At 44.4% G+C, this 19,674-nt stretch overlaps 1 protein-coding gene across 5 annotated transcripts in view; it reads right to left on the bottom strand.

Annotated features, from left to right (window-relative positions):
• ARHGAP26 (Rho GTPase activating protein 26) overlaps positions 1 to 19,674 on the bottom strand; it is a 316,385-nt gene that overhangs the window by 130,670 nt on the left and 166,041 nt on the right. For all 5 annotated transcript variants that reach the window (XR_006292681.1, XR_006292680.1, XR_006292679.1 and 2 more), the window contains 4 exons: positions 16,703 to 16,768; positions 15,293 to 15,367; positions 5,220 to 5,307; positions 2,363 to 2,421 (listed from right to left, as the gene is read on the bottom strand). Coding sequence is in view for 1 of the 5 variants with exons in the window: in XM_043552848.1 (XP_043408783.1) it covers positions 2,363 to 2,421; positions 5,220 to 5,307; positions 15,293 to 15,367; positions 16,703 to 16,768 (288 nt within the window). In the remaining 4 variants the exon portion in view is untranslated. The remainder of the gene's footprint in view (positions 1 to 2,362; positions 2,422 to 5,219; positions 5,308 to 15,292; positions 15,368 to 16,702; positions 16,769 to 19,674) is intronic.

Genomic DNA, 19,674 nt, shown 5'->3' with positions numbered 1-19,674 from the left:
CAACTTATGTTCATAAGGTCCTAGACATCAGTGTTATAAATAAGGTTAAGATTTTGTCATGGGGGTATTTTAGTAAAAGTCACGGACAGATCGCGGGCAGTGAACAAAAATTCACAGAATCCCACAACCTGTCCATGACTTTTACTAAAAATACCCCGGGGGGCAGAAAGGGGAGGAAAGACTAACAGTCGGAACCCGCTGGAGGCTGACCACTGGCCTCTGCTCCAGCTTTGCCACTCCCCCTGTGATGTTGAGCCAGCTCAGCTGCTGCTCCTGTGGCAGGAGATGACTGCTGGTCCCAGGGGCTACTCTGGCCCTGACGGCTGCTCCTGCTCCAGCCCCGGGGGCTGACCCGGTCCCAGGCTTTTGCTCCGGCAGCTGACCTCCAGCTCCAGCCGCTGCTCCTGCAATGGCAGATGCTGACTGCTGCCCCTGCTCCAGTGGCCCCTGCTCTGGCCCTGGGGGCTGATCTGGTGGCCCTGGGCCACTGCTCTGGCCTCACCACTGCTCCTGGGCTGAGGCTGACAGCTGCTCCAGCCCTGCCATTGATTAGGTTTGTTTTGGCTGAAGCTGAAGAAGTCACAGAGGTCTGTTTAAGTCATGGAGTCCGTGACCTCCGTGATAGAGTTAGATCTTTAGTTGTGGTCAGGAATGGTGTCCCTAGCCTCTGATTGCCAGAAGCTGGGAATGAGCAACAGGGAATGGATCACTTGATGATTATCTATTCTGTTCATTCCCTCTGGGGCACCTGGCACTGGCCACTGTCGGAAGACAGGATACTGGGCTAGATGGACCCTTGGTCTGACCCAGTAGGGCCATTCTTATGTTTAAGTAATAGCCAACATAGATTTGTCAAGAACAAATAATGCAAAATAAACCTAATTTTCTTCTTTGACAGAGTAACTGGCTTACTGGATGGGGGGAAGTTGTTGACATGATAGATCTTGATTTTAGTAAGGCTTTTGACACAGTCCCACATGACATTCTCATAAGCAAACTTGGGAAATGAAGTCTAGATGAAATTACTATACGATGGGTGCAAAACTTGTTGAAAGACCATACTTAAAGAGTATCAATGGTTTGCTGTCAAACAGGGTGGGAGTTGGCAGGGTATATGTAAGGGGACCTGCCAGGCTTTGTCCTGGGTCTGGTACTATTCAATATTTTCACTGATGACTTGGATAGTTTGGAGTGGAGAGCATGTTTATAAAATTTGCAGATGACACCAAGCTGGGAGAGGTTTCTAGTGCTTTGGAGGACAGGCTTAGAATTCAAAATGACCTTCACAAATTGGAGAATTTGTTGGAAATCAACAAAAAGAATTTCAATAAATACAGTGCAAAGCACTGCACTTAAGGAGAAGAAAAGCCAATGCACAAGTACAAAATGGGGATCTAGCTGGCTAGGTCTGCTGAAAAGGATCTGGGGGTTATAGCGGGTCACAGATTGAATATGAATCAACAATGTGATGCTGTTGCTAAAAAAAAGATATAATTCTGGGGTGCATTAACAGGAATATGTCATATTTAAGACATGGGAGGTAACTGTCCTGCTCTACTCGGCACTGGCGAGGCCTCAGCTGGAGAACTGTGTCCAGTTCTGGGTGCCACACTAGGAAAGATGCAGACAAATTGGAAAGAGAACAGAGGCTGGCCAAAAAAAAAACCGATAGAAGGTTTAGAAAACCAGACTTGTGAGGAAAGGTTAAAACTGAGCGGGAGCCTGATAACCATCTTTAAATATGTTACGGTCTGTTATAAAGAGGTTGGTGATCAACTGTTCTCTGTGTCTACTGAAGGTAGAACACGAAGTAATTGGTGTAATCTGCAGGAATGCAGATTTAGGTTAGATATTGGGAACATCTTTCCCAACTATCAGAATAGTTGAGCATTGGAACAGGCTTCCAAGGGAGGTTGTAGAGTTTTTAAAAACAGGTTAGACAAACACCTGTCAGGGTTGGTCTAGTTTTATTTGGCTCTGCCTCAGCCTAGGGGGCTGGACTAGATGATCTCGAGGTCCCTTCCACCCATACATAGCTATGTTTTCATGACATTAGGACTGAAAAATACAACTAATTAGAACTCCAATAACCCATCTGTTGTACCAATATGTTTTTCTCCCACTTCCCACCCAACAGCATCTAGACTCTGTTTTTGTGTGTGTGATTTTTTTGGTTTTTAAACAGTACACCCAACAACATGCCCCTTGCATCTCAATTCTGATTTTGTTTTACAGCATTAACTAAAGTCTATCTGGCATCAGGAGTTCAGTGGGAGAGTACTGGCATTGGGGTTTGCATTTGCTTGCACAGGAATTTTTCCTTTAGAAGGTTGTGACAAAACACACATGCACAAAAACTTACTTGCTGCTTTGATGAAGCTTCTTTGAAACTGGTACATCATGAGTGGTCCAGGGAGCATTCTGGAATAGGAATAGCAATACATACACATTTGAGGAATAAAATAATCACTGAAATGCAGCTTGGAGTCTGCTGTTCCCATAAACCCATTCTTAAATCATAAAGGGCACCACTAAGCAATACCAACTTTCCTAACTAGTTTCCTCTCATCAGGAAAAACATAAAATACAGAGGGGGCTTTGTTTTAGTCTTCCTTTCCTCTCTTTAACTGAATCAATTACCACTGCAGAATTACCAAGATATATAAAAGAAATAACACAGGCCAAACCTCCCGATATTCTCGAAACCTTGTATTATATATATAACGAAATACTACAGCAACTTGATGTTAAAATATGTCACAGAAAACAGCACTACAATTCTAATGATCATCATCTCCAATCCAACCATTTTTGTGTATGGAAAACTTAACATGTATTTTGAAGGAAAGCTTGTGTAAACTTTGGTGCTGATGAAACCGAGAGACCAAGAGCAGTGGCTAAGGCTATGCCTGGCACATTGTAGTACTGTGCTAATTCTCTCCGTACAGATTTTAAAATGGATCGCAATCCTGTCCTGCAGCTTCCCTGATATTTTAGTCATAGGGCTCCTCTCAGATTTGCCTATACACTTCAGTCCTGACCTGTGAAATGACCTACTATTCCAGTCCTGCGTCTCATATTCTCACTTTATTCCTGTGCTAACAGTTTAGAAACTCTCAGGAGCAAAGATTGCCATTCATGAAAAGTTATGTGTGGGCTTTGTGATCTTCCAGGCTGAGATCGACCAACCTAACGACATTTGTCACCCATGCTGGATTTTGTTTCAATCTCTTATGCTTTAAAAATACAGACATGGCAGGTAGAAGCATGTTCTGCATAACAGAATACATATTGCTACTTGCAAACTAATAGATATCCCTCTTTTTGGATTAGGAACCACCACTGCAGTCTGTGGACAGCTCATCCCATCTCTAAGGGTATGTCTACACTACCCATGTTACAGCACGGCCGCACCGTGACGTGGGCAGTGTAAACACACTATCACTGGGGGAGAGCTCTCCTGGCGATAAAAAAAAAAAAAAAAAAAGAACAACACACCCCGAACAAGCGGTGGGAGTGCGGCTCCCGGCAATAAAGCGCTGTCTAATAATGATAATAGCTTTTCAGCGCTAAAACTTTTGTCGCTCAGGGGGGTGTTTTTTCACAACCCTGAATGACAAAAGTTTTAGCGCTGAAAGTGGCAGTGTAGACACAGCCTAATGTTACCTGTCAATGCATAATGCAATGCAATAAAAATGAAGGTTAGGGATGAGAAGGGGGCCATAATTATAAGTTTGTAGTTTATTAATTACTGACAAATTCTTGCATATCTTTATTACTAAATAAATACCAGGAAGAAATTAATCTCAAGGAGGCACCAAAGGAAATAGTGTGATGTTGGCTCTAACATTCCTCTCCACAGTATCAGTTTTCTCTGGACTAGTGCTTCAGTAAATGATGTTACATGTCATACTTATACAATAATAGAAGATAACCCAGCTGTAACAAGGGCATCAGTTTTCATATGGTTGGACTGTACCCACATGTACAGTTCTATGCCTAGATATCAAAGAAAGCCTTATGAATTTTCATGGTCCTTTTGGAAATACAAACTAACACTGAACTTTCTGCCACTAAACCATCAGGACAACAGATTTGCTAGACAGCAGCATACTGGAATGCATTGTGTGTCTTCGCTTATAGGGAAAAGCCTGAATCAACAGACAAACGTAACAGTGAGGTACATAAGAAAAAGTGTTTATAAGTTATGGCTGTACCACATGAGTAGGGCTCTACCAAATTCATGGCCACGAAAAACGCATCACGGACTGTGAAATCTGGTCTCCCACTATGAAATCTGGTCTTTTGTGTGCTTTTACCCTATACTATACAGATTTCACAGGGGAGACCAGTGTTTCTCAAATTGGGTGGGGGGGGTCACAAGGTTGTTTTAGGGCAGGTCATGGTATTACCACCCTTACTTCTGCACTGCCTATAGAGCTGGGCGGCCGGAGAGCGGTGGCTGTTGGCCGGGCGCCCAGCTCTGAAGGCAGCACCCTGCCAGCAGCAGGGCAGAAGTAAGGGTGGCAATACCATTCCATGCCACCTTTAGGTCTCTGCTGCTGCCTTCAGAGCTGGGCAGCCAGAGAGAGTAGCTGCTGCTGACTGAGGGCCCGCCTCTGCAGGCAGCAGTGCTGAAGTAAAGGTGTCGATACCGTACCATGCCATCCTTACTTCTGCACTGCTGCTGGTGCTGGCTCTGCCTTCAGAGCTGGGTTCCCGGCCAGCAGCCGCCGCTCTCCAGCTGCCCAGCTCTGAAGGCAGCGCCGCCGCCGCCAGCAGCAGCAGCGCAGAAGTAAGGGTAGCAGTACCGCAAACCCACCTACAATAACCTTGTGACACCCCCCCCCCACACACATACACACACACAACTCCTTTTTGGGTCAGGACCCCTACAGTTACAACACCGTGAAATTACAGATTTAAATAGCTGACATCATGAAATTTATGATTTTTTAAATCCTATGACCATGAAATTGACCAAAATAGACCCTCCACCTTAGCATCTGTACAGTATTCAGTAAACTCCCAAAGTCCTGCCCAAGCATGCATGGGGTTCAGTGGAAAAGCCAAGGTGGATTCTTTAAGAACAGTCTCTTCCTTAGTTATTTTAAGCTCGTTCTCTTGACAGGAAGCTCGGGTAGTGGGCGAGGAGATCCCCAGGACATTACAGAACACACTTGTGGAGACATAGAACACAGGAGGCGTTTCTCCCCTACCTCAAGTAAGTTTTCAGTGCACTGGTGATAGTCTTTATCTCCCACTCAGCACAGATGTCCGTTTCTGTTTCAGAAGCTGTTTTGGGATCTAGGGAAGAAAGGCAGCAAAAGAATGAGTGGCTCAAAGAGAACACATTAAACAACACAGTCACCTCCAAAGCTGCTACTGTGGGGTTACTCTGAAGGAAGATCCCACTGCTCAGTTTCTCAATAGTCTCTCCAAATAACCAACACCAGCAAATACTTTGAGCCTGAGAGCTGTTCCTGCTGACATGGAAATGGATGAAGATGGTGACCACAGGCTGGACACTAGGACTCACTTGCATGTGTTCAAAAGCAAAAAGAAGAGGAGCTCATCACTCATGGCTGATGGGACCAATAGTTTTGTTTCAAGCGTGACAATAAGAAAGGGTTTCAAGACACTGCTGTGCTTAGGTACTGCAGCGATGGAAGTGGAACAGTGTCAGACAGAGGCAGACAGACTAGACACACACCGTTTGATTTAGACTTTGGGGCACAATTGCAGTATAAATAAATACATCAAAATAATAGAAGGACAATGCAGCAAGGCATGCCTAAATGACTGGCAAGTGACTTGGGCACACAGCAATACAAATAAGTGGTGGGGAACAGATAGTGACTGCTAGAAACCAGGGCCAGCTGTATCATACAATTAAAGCAGGCAAGTGCCCAGAGCAACCAAATAACAGGGGCAATAGGACATTCAGTAAGTGTGTGCATGAGACACTGCTGGCTGGAAAAGGCAGACATTTGCTTGCTTGCCCAGGGCAGAACCACCACTAGACCTAGCCCTGCTGGCAACTGAGGAAATTACACATGCGCTTTACCCGCTTTGTTCTGCAGCTGGAGTAAAAGGAGGAAACAAAGTTGGCGCACACAGCACTACATAGCAGGACACTGGCACAACAGCATGTCAGCAAATTATCCACTGTGTCACTTGACCTGGTAGACCCTAGGTTGCCACTCCAGAAACCTGCTGCCAGATGAGTGCTTTTGCCAGCCTGACATTTGCTGCTAGAAGGTGGAGGGAGAACTCAGGCCATAAAGTTCCCATTGGCTTGCAAAGGCAGGAACATCTGCAGGGACCCTGCTGGCAGAGTTCTACAGCAAGGAAGCTTATGCACCGTCAGCTTTCTCTATAGGCATACGGGTGATGGGGAAAGCAGCGTATTCTTGTTTACTCTATTTGTATCACAGTGAGGGGAGAAATACCAAACCCTATTTTTAAATGTTGTAGAGCAATGAGTCTGGGAAGGCGGCACAGGCTGGGCGGGTTATTGGCTTAGAAAAATCATATTTTGGTTTGTTTTTTCACCTCTGGCCTCTTGATGTCATTCTATTAGTTTTCTACATCCTCTTCTCAGCAGACTGTTCCTTGGCATCCTTAAAGATTTTTTTAAATGTCTGATTCATCCCTCCCCATCCCTGGAGTCACACGCAGAGATTTACAGAAACTTCTCAACTTCCACAACATGAGCAAGCCCTGGAGAGATGTCAACTATTACTGCAAATCTCTTCATTCTAGGGGCAATCCGGCTCAGACAGCAAGACAACAAAAGACAGAGCCTGGCTCTAAATGAGCAGAAATTGGCAAGTTTTACATGTGCAAGCCATTGCATGAGCCACATCTAGTAAACCAGCTATTTAGCCTTCGCCAGGCCGCCAACCAACCAAACGTTATGTAACATTACAGAGGAAAAAAAGACTCAAACAACAGTCAAGCTAGAAGGCTTTTTATAGCAATATTAGGCAAGTTTCTCAGAGCTTAAGCACTTCCATTTTAATGTACTTCATTTCCAGGCCAGCCCTGTCCAGAGACTCCCAAGCAAGCTTTGTTTTCAAAAAGGGCTGCCAATTTCTGCACCTCCCTGTAGATCTCTCTGGGATGCTGGGAGTTTGACTCTTCTGATCCTCAGAACCTACCTGGGAACAAATTAAACTCTTCTGGCAGTCTCTGAGTGCTGTGTGTTCATATTCATATCAGCAGTTTCCTTTCCCACACTGACCCTTGCCCTCCACATGGGCATGCATGCCTCTGCACTGTGCAGCTTTATCTCTGCCGTTCACCTTCTAATTCCTGAGGTTGCAGCCACCATCTTTGCCCAAGAAGGGTTGGTTTGGACTCAGGAGCTCATCCAGGCAGTCACTGGGCTCAACACTTAGCAGCCCAGAAAGTGAGACGCCTAAGCTAGGAGTGGCAGCCAATGTCTCCTGCTTGGCAGTGCAAAGCACTAACCACCAGCCCTGCCCCAGGGCTGTTTTTAACTTTATGAGTCCCAAATCCACACATTCCTTCACATGCCACCATGAAAGCACAGGAAGAGAGATGGTCCATTGCACCAGTTGGAGAGGGGAAGAAAACCGCTGCGCAAACTGTGGCCAGATCAGAGTGAACCAGCAGCTCACCTTTTATGTCAAAGTGCTCATTTTCCCAAGGCTTCTCCAGCTACGCCGTGGTGAGTGGCTACTCTCCAGCCCTTTCCTCTGGCCAAAGAGACGTACAAAAACATCTTCCTCCGGCTGGCATGGATACACACAGAGGGAACCCACTGAGGCTGTGGATGGCTGCCTTCCTCCAGCCCACAAAGACCAACTGTCCACTATTACCACCCTGCCAAAGGAATGCTCCTTCCCCACTGGCTCCTCCTAGGGCCGGTTGCAAAAAGCACTAACAGAGCCTGCTTCGTGGTTCTGCTACAGTCCAGCCAGGCCTCCAGTTAAGCATTCCCCCAATAAAAGGGAGCAAAACTTTAATTAGCAGTGAAATTGATGGTGTAGAGCCCAGTCATGCAAGATCCTGCTGAGTGCCCTCAACTCCTTATTCCATGGCTAGAGACGCTCAAGACCTCACCAGATCAGGCCCTGAACATGAAGGGAACATTTGGCAATGCTGTTATCCTTCTGGGTCCTCAGCATTCTGACTCTTCTGTTTCCACTGGTCCAACAACCTGCTCAGCCCACTTGTGGAGACTGCCAGGTTTGGCTCCCCCACCCCAGCAGGGCCCAGGAGGACTGTGGAAGCAGCTTGGCACACACAGAGAGAGGACAGGTAAATGAACAGCTGTAAATGGCTCTTCCGCACTCTCTGCTGATGATTTCAGGCAAGGCTCTCCCAGGCTCCGTGAGGTGGCCCAGTCATCCTCAACCCAAGACAGGCTGTTACACTTGGCATCATGAGGGCTCATATAAAAGGCCATCAGCGGAAACCCTCTTGGCTCCTCAGCAGTGTAAAAACACAGGGAGCAATTCAGTGCTGCACCTTGTAGAGGCACAATATAAACTTTGCAATTGGGTGGAAGGAGTTGGGGGGCTGGGGAGGTAAGTGGCTTAAAGTCATTTTGCACCCTCCTAATCCTGGGCTGTTTCAGGAGCTGAAATGGCCCCAAAGGAACTTAGGCACTCAACCCAATCTGCTGAGAACCTCTGTAGTATACAGCGCCTTCCCCACCCCCATCATCTGCAGACCCTGGCATACCCCCTACACTGGCATGTATGGGACATTCATTGTGCTGCCTTCACAATGTCTCTGCCAGAGGAATTCTCTGGCTGGCTCGAGGGCTTTTATGGCCTGAGAGCACAACAGCATATGGGGGCCAAAATGGGTTTTAAGCTCAATATGGTGCACCTATCTGGAGTGAAGGAGCCTGTTCATTTATTCTGTTTTTATTTTTAAACACCGCTTACTCCTCTCCTTCCCCTCATCTCCTCGGTGGGCCTCCCCTCCCTTTGTGTATTTCTTTTTTAAATTCCCTTTAAGAAAGAAATGAACAAACAAACAAACAAACAAACCAACCACATGCAGCTGTTCTGCACGGAGTGAATATGAGGCTTTGGCCAGCAAGATGTTTTCTTCCAAAACCCAAGATCTGAAACAACTGCAGAGGAAGTTGTGCTTTTAGAAACCTGGAGTCATGCTGCCTGTTCTCTGATCGCTGTAAGCCTCCAACTAGATCAGGGAGCGAGGTTTTTTTTTTTTGAAGTCACTGTTTGTAGTTAGACAATATTTAAGGCAGTATTTTATCAGTTTCTGTGGAAGCTCTGGTGAAACATCCTAATGCCATTACAGTAAAATAATGATTGAAAAAGGCAGGAACCAGTTTTTTCTTCCTGCAGACTTCTAGCATTTTGTACCCCAGTGCTACAGAGCTAAAGGATTGCTGAAATCAGTTACCATCAGGTGGCTGTTCAGTGACCTATGTGAAGTGAGTGGGCATTTTCAGTCCAGTTCCTAGCAGACAACTGTCCATGTTCCAAAGATCGTCATGACAACTGTCACTGACCATTAAAACCAAATGACACTAAAAACCACCATCACATTTGCATTAATTGGCACCACTGGTGGTAACCCAGGTAAACACTCATGTATGGAATCTGCATAACAAGCGAAGATCCTGGCTCCTCCAGGTAAGGATCGAAAAGCATTGTCTGGTCACCGTTTGAGAGGTAGAAAGGCATGAATAAGTTCCTTTTGCAGGCACAATTACATGCTTCGCATTGCTTTTGTGCTTGTTTGCATTCCATTTCTGAGTTCGTTTACTGTCTAATTTAACTCTCAATCTCAATTGGTAGGTGAATTTGACTATATTAATTTCCTATATTCAATGAAGAGTGATAAATAAAACCCTAGGCCTTGATTACAAGCTCGGGACACTGACTGAAAATAACCCAGATATGAATGAGAATAGAAAGTGAGCCTGATCAGACAATGGGAGTCTTTCCACTGATCTCACTGAAAACTGGAGCGGGTCCTTCTGATGCAATTGAAAAAGCGCTTGACTGCCGGCCTGCAGGAAACATAGAATTCCGAAGCATATGAGGACGACTAAAGCCAAATAGCACACTGCTGGGTGCAGCTGATTACCCTCGATCATTCCCTGGATTCAACTTATTATAAATGAGTGCAGAAAAAGTATGTTCCTGAATTTTAAAACAATAGGTAAAAACTGTGCAATTTTGAAAACAATTAAAAGTTTGTACTGAATAAGAGTTCGGATTTCCTTAAAGGCCATGGGTTTATTTTAAAGAAAAACACATCAAAAGGGGTAGTGAAAAAGATACACATTCAAAAAAAATTCTGTATTAATGACAAAAATCATGTGTGTGTCACACAGACACCACACAAACTAACATAATCCTTCCTAATCAGTTTCAGTGTGACTTGCCATCTGACTTGCGTTTTAAAAGGAGACCATTTTTATTGGTTAAAAATAACTTGATATGGTCAAAATGAGCAGAAGTTAAAGGCTTTTTTTATAACAGTGCCAACACACCAACTTAGAGAAGACTCAGCAAGATGTATGTTCAGACAAACACAGCAAAGATAAATGTGAACAATAATGGGAGGTAGAAGCATGAACATTTCTTCTTCTATGAACCCCTCATCGCAACAGAGATGGAAGAAGTCAACTTGTCCGCTCCCACCACCGTACCAGCCAGTGCAAGATCCTTTCCCATGCATATTTACTAGGGTTTTGTCCTGCCTCATCATAAACGTCCCACAACATGGAGCTTCCACTGCGTCCGAGCTGTTATGAATAAGCTTAACCAACAGACAGATTGATATTTTGATTTAAAGGATCATGTGGTGGTCGTATGAAGAAAAACAAGGCAGCCCCAAACACAACAGATTCCAAGATCAGCAGAAGTCAGGATGTGGGGTGTTTTTTTTTGATTTTTGTGTGGGTTTTTTTTGTAGACAATAGCACTGGTGACTGAGAGGAACTGTAGGCACCATCTCCAATCCTGAGCCTGCCCACCCAGGCATACTACCAACTAAACATCTCCCATGGCACAGTGAATCAAATTAGCTGGGGTCACAAACTTTCAGCTTGATGTTAAGTTAAATGACTAAGAATGATTAAACACTGGAAAACACAAGCACTCCGATGGAAATACAGCGAGATGCTTACATACAATGGCACAGTGGCTCCCCAGGGTCTGATTCTTCCAGATGGTGTCTGAAATGCCGATTAGCCTATCCAATGACATCTTCCCCAGAAGTACTGTAGCCAGTGTTGCAGAATGTCTTTAGTAAATTTCTGGGAGACGTTAAGGGGGAGGGGAACAGTACTAGCCACCGCTGCTGTTATTTCAATTCCTCACCACTTTCGCTGTGATAAATAGAGCTGCCTGGGATACAATCATGTTACCAGGTATTAATTCTAATAGCCACTTGGGTGACATTAAGATGGTTTCAAAAACAGCCATAAACACATTTCATCATAAAGGCCAATGGCTATAGGAAATCTCACTCACCACTGACTACACTGGCAAGGATCAGTAGGATCACTCAATATGTTATACTCCACCATGTATCTTAATAAGGAGCCTTTAAAGAACAGATTTGCATGCTGGTTCTCTTACTATACTGTGTTTGTGCTCGTGTCTTAACAGTACAATACTTCAAAAACAGCTGTGCTTGATAAATAAGTAATACTTTGGAGATTTTTAATGGCAGGGGCTGAAGAAAGATAAACGCTTTACAAATGTTGACGAATTAAGCCTCAAAAGAACCCTGATAGAGAGGTATTCACCATTTCACCAGTAGGGAAACTGAGGAGCAAATCATTTGCCTTTAATACACAAGTCCCAGAGCAAGAGCATGGCAGGTACTGTATTTGAGTCTAATGCAGCTACTGCCAATGCAAAGTGCTATCTGCAAATACCTCCAAGCTGAGGACACAGCAGCATAGCACCTTCTGTAGAAAAGTCACACCGAAAGCCTCCACAGTGTGTGCCATTTACACCAATCACAGCTCTCTGAAACCTGATCCACTTGCCATTTAATCTGTATGTGAATCACTAATGCTGACCACATTCATTTCTAAATATAAGGGAAACCTGAAGTTGTAAGCAAAATCTGGCTCCTTAGGTCATGAGGTTTTGATCTAAATAGTCAACATTTGAGCAGGATGTTGCTTTTACATTAAACGCATTAAGTCCAAAAAGACCGGGGGGAGGGGAGGAGAGGAGCAGAGCTCAGTTTGGCAGTGCCTTTACAGAGAGCTTGTGTCAGCCTGGAGGCTGGAACTCAGCAAAGATACTCCCCTTGGGTTCTGTTGTTAATATGAGGAGGTCAGGACATGCCCTTTTCCAGCCAGACAATAACAATATTGAAGATCAACAGGGATTAAAACAAATGACCTTGCAACCTACTTGGGTGACACCCCTAATCTTCTAGCCTGCCAGCGAGCTTAGGGCTCATTGCTATGCTTCAGACATCAGCAGCTAATGAAGACATGGCAGGCAAGACACAAACACTGACTATATCACCACATTGTGAGGCATGAAGCCAAAGACGGAGTGTCTTCAGCTACTAAGGAGATGATGCTTTTGGATGGTGGCCAAAACCCTTGATTCCTCTCAGCACTAAAGAACCCACAAAGGACCAAATCCAGCTATCTGTTACAGCCAGGGAACCTTATACTGAAACAGATATATTTGAGAGAGTGGAACCGAGGCCATGATTTGGCCCACTGTGTGGAGACAGTAATTCCAAATGCTTTGATAGTTCTTAATACATGCATTCTGGTTAAAAAACTAAACAAAAAAACAGAGGTCCTGGCATATCAGATCAGATTGTGCGGTAGGTGCACCCAAAGTAGAAGCTTATGTTTGCCAGTGGCCAGTTCCTAATGCTTTTTTGAGCCAGGCTGGCAAACATATGACCCATGAGATCGATCCAGCCCAGATGATATAGTTACAGGGCCCATACGGAGAATCTATGATAAACATTCGTTAAAACAATAGCCTTTATGGCTGCAGAGATAACCTTCCAAATGTGAACAGAGTGTGACTGATGCAGTGGTGTCTGCCTTAGTCTGCAGAGAGCCTGGAACAATGACTTGCAAGTGTGACCGCCTCTTTCCCCTGTTAGCCTCATTGGACTATCAACTTTAAAGCGCGATCATGAAATTTCAGTGTCAACATTAAACAAGTTAATCACTGATCACTTTAGTACACAGGGTTGGAAATTGGAGTTGCTGCAAGGAGGAAATGCAAAGGGGAAAAAACAGAGGCAGATCAAAGATTGAGAAGGGGGAGAGAAATCAAGAGAGGACAATAGGGTGGACAGAGCAGCAGTCCAAAGGGTAGAAAGCACAGTAGTCCCAAGGGGAGCAGATTTTCCAGCGAGTGATGAATGTGACACTAAGGCACTGAACAAATAACTAAATATTCAGTTACAGACATCTACTAATTAGAGACACCTCCTAATTCATATTGGCCTACCAGGCACTAAGCAGCATGAGATGGGGTTGGAAGGCTACCACGTTAACTGACTGTTTACAACTTTTCATAAGTGTTTTTTTTCATGCATGTCTAGGGTGATTGGAGCTCTGGATGGGTATTTTTCCCTATGGAGTTCTTAGAGCTAAAGCAATAAATGAAATTCTAAATGCAACTGAAACAGGGCTGAAAATCACATGCTTCAGCTTACAGCAGGTTACCTCTTTGGAAACCCATGTGGAAACGTCCTCCTGTCATGGCTTCATTTCAGATTCCAGAGCGGGAAAAAAAGCACCGAACTGCTCTCTTGTGTGAGCAGCTGTATCTGTTCTAAGTTCTGCTGCACTTTTGCGTTGATATATCAACCTGCCCATGCAACGCTTTGGCTGCTGTTGCACATTGCTACTGCCACATGAACAGGGCCAGCAAAAGGGGTAGGTAGCACAGGTGACTGCCTGAGACAGCAGATTTTCAATGCGTAGTGAAGTGAGGAATGCCCCTACCTTGATCCCGAAGAGTCACTCCCACACGCTGGCAGGGGCAGCAGCACTAAGTGTGGGTCAGCCATGGACTGCAGATACTGCTGCTGGTAGGATGTGAATGGGATTGAGGGACTTGCAACCCCTGAGTTTTGTGGCAGAGCACAGAGTGGAGAGACAATGCCCCCCACCTTGCTACATTAAATGAAATTTTGGGGCCCAGCTGGGTCTGCTTTGACCTCTGAGGTACTGAATCTCACTATTCAGTTGTGCTTGCTAGGAGGTCTTCAGTGTTCAAAACACCCAGGATTTGTAGCTCTCCATACTTCACAGAGAGAGCAATGGAATTGTGAAGGCAGAAGGCAGACTGCAATGCAGAGGGGCTTAGCACAAAGTTGAAACCGGGAAGGAGATGGTGACACATTATCAGGCTGTTCAGGATACACACAGAGAGGAATAGTAGCCTTGAACTTCCAACAGGAAAAATCTTTCTGAGGTGGGAGGGACGTCTGAAGGCCTGACTAGGACTCTGTCTCAAGTGGACATTCTCAAACACTGGGCTGAGCCTCGTTGGTCAGACACAGAGCCCTAACATGTCAGTCCTTTTTGCCCTTCCCTTTAGCATATTCATCTACAGGTAAAGAAGCTCTTCCAGGACGGAGTCTATTGAAAAATCAGATGAAATTATAGAACAGTCACTGCCCCCCATAATCCCACAGCAGCTAAGCCCACCACATACACTTGCTATCCCCGTCCAGTTAATTTACACTATTCGCTTCACACTCTGACCAACTGTTAGGATGGCTGTGTTGAAGTCTGACCGACAACAGGGTTCTTTTATGACCTGCTATGGGAGGAAGATAAAAGCAAGAAAGTGGGTGGGGGAGGGCTAAAATAACTCTGCTAGTAGTAAACATAGCTGGACAGGAAAATTAGATCTAAAGGGAGAGCAACTAGAACCATGAGCAACATGAAATAGAGACAAAACTATTAGAGACAAAAACAGAGGGAGCATGTGGCAGGTATAGGAATAAAAGCTAACATACGGTTCAACTATTTTTCTGAAGGTTACAGGCTGCATTTGGGAAGACTGCCAAGATTTGCAAAGCATATGAGTGAGGCACAAGCAACAGACCAGGTGAAATAAAAGCCCCTTTAAAGTGAATGCCCTACACAATTCCTAGTGTTCCAATCCCCACACTCTCCTGACCCCTCACAGAACATGTTAATGAGAATTCATTTCCCAAAGTGGAATTCCCACCCCAGGTTCTGGTATTTCGACGACAGCCTCCGTCATCAGGGCTGGTAATAAGCTGCTTCCCTTTAATGCAGATTTGAGACACTTACCCATTAAGATACTCAATAGCTTTTGAACTCTGGAGTTTACTCCAACAATTCGGTAGAGCCCTTGCTCATTGATCCCTGGAAAAATAAAGAGGTTACTTAATTAGGGGAATGTTAAAAGATTAACATTTCTTTCATTTCCTTGGCTTTGCTAATAGCTGAAGTAATTAAAACTTCCACCAGCTGCATGCAACACTCTCAGCCTGGCTGTTCTAGAAAGGGTTGAGATTTGGTTTTGACGTCTGGGTTTTTATGTATTTATTACGGAGTGTTGTCTCCTGATCAGCTCAGGAATCAGAAGATGGTGGTGCCCATTCTCCACACTAGTGGACAACAGAAAACAAGGAAGCACCAGAAACAAATATTTGATTGGCAACAGGCAAGTGGGTGGGTGCGCTGAGGAGTCTGATGTTGGTCAGGGACTGTGTCTTTCCATGTGTCAGCAGAGTGTGCAGCACAATGTGATTCTGATCCAAAGTAAGGCTTATGGTAGTACAGAAATAAATAATAAAGGACAACAACACAGATCTACTTTGCTGTTACAGACACTAGCCAAAGGACCTGACTAACTGGAGCTGAATGTTCCTCCAGTCTTACTGAAGGGAATGAGAGTTGAGGGCATTTTGACCTTTGCAGGTCTAAATAAATGTATTGGCTTTGTTTGCCTTTTTTTAAACCAGGGTTTTAATCACAGCCAGCATGTTATTTGAACAGAGTTTGTACCATGGACAGCAGGAAAATCTCAGTAACGCAAACTATTTTTCTTCATTTAGGGCGTTGCAAAACTTCACCAGCCTGCAGCTCTTCAGTAACCACCGCATACTCTATGTCCTTAGGATATGAGCCTCAGCAGCACTGCAGTATGGCAAATACTCAGTTCCTAACATCACCCAATGTTCTGAATTCCCTTACAGGTAGGAAGGAGAACAATGGGCTGGGACTCAGGAGACCTGGGTTCAAGTCTGGATCAGCTACAGATTTCCTGTGAGACCAATGGGCAAGTCACTTTCTCTTACCTGTGCCTACCCCACCTGTAAAATGGGGATTTCTCTACTTTACAGGGGTATTGAGAATAAAATTCATATTTGTTTGAGAGGTGCGCACATTAAATTATACCCAAAATTAGATTTCAAATTAAATTCCGCTCCTAATTTTAAAAATCTAGCCCAACATTTCTTTGTTTATCCTTCAGTTCCTGAGATCTGCTTAACACCTGTGTTCTCCAGTTATTCAAGCTAAAGTACATGGCCAGCTAGGACATCTGTGCCAGCCTATAATGAGGTATATCAAACATGAGACTCTGAGGGTTAATAAATCATTTCTGTGCACAAAAAGAGAAGGTAAGCACAGACAATGCTAAAAACAGATGCAAGACCTTCCCTAAAAACAAGGGCATCTGGTGAACTACTATACCTCTTGTTTCGACAGCATGTATGCATTTCCTGATAATGCTGAATCCAATATTATCCAACTGAGCAGCTGAAAAGAAAGAAAAAAACTGATAAAACACTTAGCCAGTGGGGATGATTTCACAATGAGCACTCCATTCATCCAACAGAATCATCTCCAAGATTGAAATAGATATTGTATTGTTTTTTAAAAAATAATCTGGGCTGGGGGATAAATTTGGTGTCCACAAAAGAGAAAGACTAAAGCACTAGCTTTCTTCAGGAACAATGCAGGCAAGTACATAACACTGCTCATACATCTCATTTCAAACCCCCATGCTGTTCCAATCCTGGGGCTACACACAGCTCTGCCAATGCACTTCACTCTCGACCTGCAGCACCCCCTCCAATTCTAGTACCAGTTCCTTGCACAGACGCAGGTTTGTGCTTGTCCACTGCATTCATCCAGGACCAGGATGCTATCTCCTGTATGGGACTTCTGGCTGGGAGGTCTGTCAGTCTCTCTCATTTGCCACAAGCCACATTATTTCAGATGACCAGTCTCTAAACATTCCATGAGTCCCCTACTTCGCCTCCTACATGAGCTATTTCCTTCCTACTCTCCATCCAGCTGAAACATGATCACTGTTGCTGGAGGGGTGACTTTACCTTGAGGGTTTCCTCCTGTGTCAGACTTCTGTCTGCCGAGATATGTAGGGGGATTGGTTCTTTTGACTGAATTTCATGTTTTGCTTATTTTATTTTTTAATTGTATGATGAGGTTGGTGCGTTTTGATTGATGCCCTATAAAATGTGCTAAATAAGCAACTGGTGAGAAGGAAGAAAGGTGACCAAGGGCAGACTGGAAGGTAACAACTGGAAGAGGTTGGAGGAGAAAAATAGGGGTGGGGATGAAGGGAGAATGGAAGGAGGATGTAAAATGGGAGGTGAAGGTATGCAGCAGTGAGTGTTACCCAGTGAAGAGAGACTGGAGGGATGGAGTCCTTTGGCAATGGAAGAAGGGAACACATGATGGGGGTATGTATCTGAATTGCTGGCTGAAACAACGAAGGGCTCAAAACTCTTTAAAGCAATGTTTTCCAAGCTGCACCCCATGGCCCACTGCGCAGTTGGTAGTGATCCAAGAAGCCACATGGTGCTGAGAGATTAGAGTACAAGGAGACTTGCCCAAGGAGGAGAAAACACCTATCACCTTAAAGACACTACATAATACTTCCCTAACACGGTAAGTAAGCATTGCGAGTTGACCTAGGGAGGAGAATGGTTCAAGCAAATCACAAAGAGGTGGAGATGTTGCCTCAAGACACAATCTATCGAGATGTGGCCCATGCTACAAAAAAAGTTTGAGAACCCGTGACATAAACCAGCAGGAGAGATCTTGCACTGTGATTGGTTGGTTCTCCTTCACCATCTAGGAGGGAACACAGCCAACTCTAGTCATGACTGACTCACACAGGATTCAAAAACTAACCTACTCCCCTGATGAACCACCTTGCATCCTAGGAGCATTATATTATTCAAGCAAACACCTTTGAGTCCCAGGCTGTAAAATGCCCAATTAAAAAGGTTTTTCCCTTGTGGCTCGCACACAATACAACAGATTTCCCTCCCTCCTTTGCAGACTTGCACAGTGGAAGTAGAGTCCTTTCTTCTGTTAGTGCTAATGAAATATTTATTCTGTGCAAATTAGGATGTCCTGAAGGAATCCAACTCTTGAGCCTGAGAAGAGGATCTAAAAATTTCATACTAATGGAATATAACACTCAATTAACTCGTGCTGTTGCAGTATTTCAAATTTAATTTAAACAAGTTACTAATACTTGTACCCAAATACCTGCCGGGATCCTGAGGGAATACTTATCCCTTAGTCAGCTCTCAATCAGTACATGGGGCACACTGCCTCCAGTCAGCTGTTTGTCAAGGAAAATTACTTCTCTTATTTGCAAAGATTTGAGAAATATGCAGAAACTTCCCTGAAAGTGCATTCAAGAGCGTGCAGAACTTTATGTACCACCTAAAAGTCCCATTACAGAGGAAGCATGATCTAGTGTTTACAGGAATGAGAAGAAGTCAGGAGAAATGGGATTTATTCCCAACTCTACACAGACTTTGGACAAGTCATTTAACCTCTCTGTGCCTCAGCTGTCCCATCTGTGAAATGAGCAATAGAGTACTTCCCAACAGTGCCTCACAGAAGCGTTGTGAAACCGAATTTATTAATATTTTTAAGTGCTTTATGGTCTTTGGATGCAGGAGCAGAGAAAAGTACTATTTTATTTCCTCCTACATAAATATAGGTGAACATCAAATTTCAAAGACACAAAAAGGTACTATTTCTGGGCTCCAAGAGGAAAGTTTCAGAGTCCAGGAATCATGGCAGCTTCACAACAGGAGCAGTGCAATATTTTTCCTTTACCCCTCCCCTGACATTTGGTAATCCAAAAGCACATCGAACACACAGCTGATTCACAACAATGGGACAGTTTGTTGGTTGTCCGTAGCTTGCAAGGTGCAGCCCCCTTACTAGTCAATTTTACCTGTCACCCCAAGTCATCTGTTCATTTGTTTTAAAAGTTCTGTGCTGATACCATTACTAAAATGACGAATGGCAAGAGAAACAGAGACCATATAACTTCTCTAAATTTATTTTTCTAGGAAAACCTGCTGAAATGCTGAGCCAACACACACACGTTAAAGAATGCTCATATTACAGGACATTCACAATGGCTATGAAGTTTTACATGTCTTGCTAACTGCCATGGGTCCTTTAACAGCCCTGCTATTCCCCAGGAACAGATACAACGGATTATCTGGGGCACTGTGTTTTAGTTTAGGGTTTCAGTAGAACAAATCAAAACAGAGCAAAGCTATTTAGGTCCACTTCCGACCTCTTCTGCCACACGACCCCACAAACCTTAGGCACTCAATATAGAATAAACCGGATATGGCAGGCCTACTACTACTTTGACAGTCTTT

This window comes from Chelonia mydas, chromosome 8 (assembly GCF_015237465.2).
Source record: "Chelonia mydas isolate rCheMyd1 chromosome 8, rCheMyd1.pri.v2, whole genome shotgun sequence".
In the NCBI taxonomy this organism is placed as follows: Eukaryota; Metazoa; Chordata; order Testudines; family Cheloniidae; genus Chelonia; species Chelonia mydas.
Note: the sequence above shows the minus strand (reverse complement) of the source record. Positions and strands in the feature narration are given on the sequence as shown.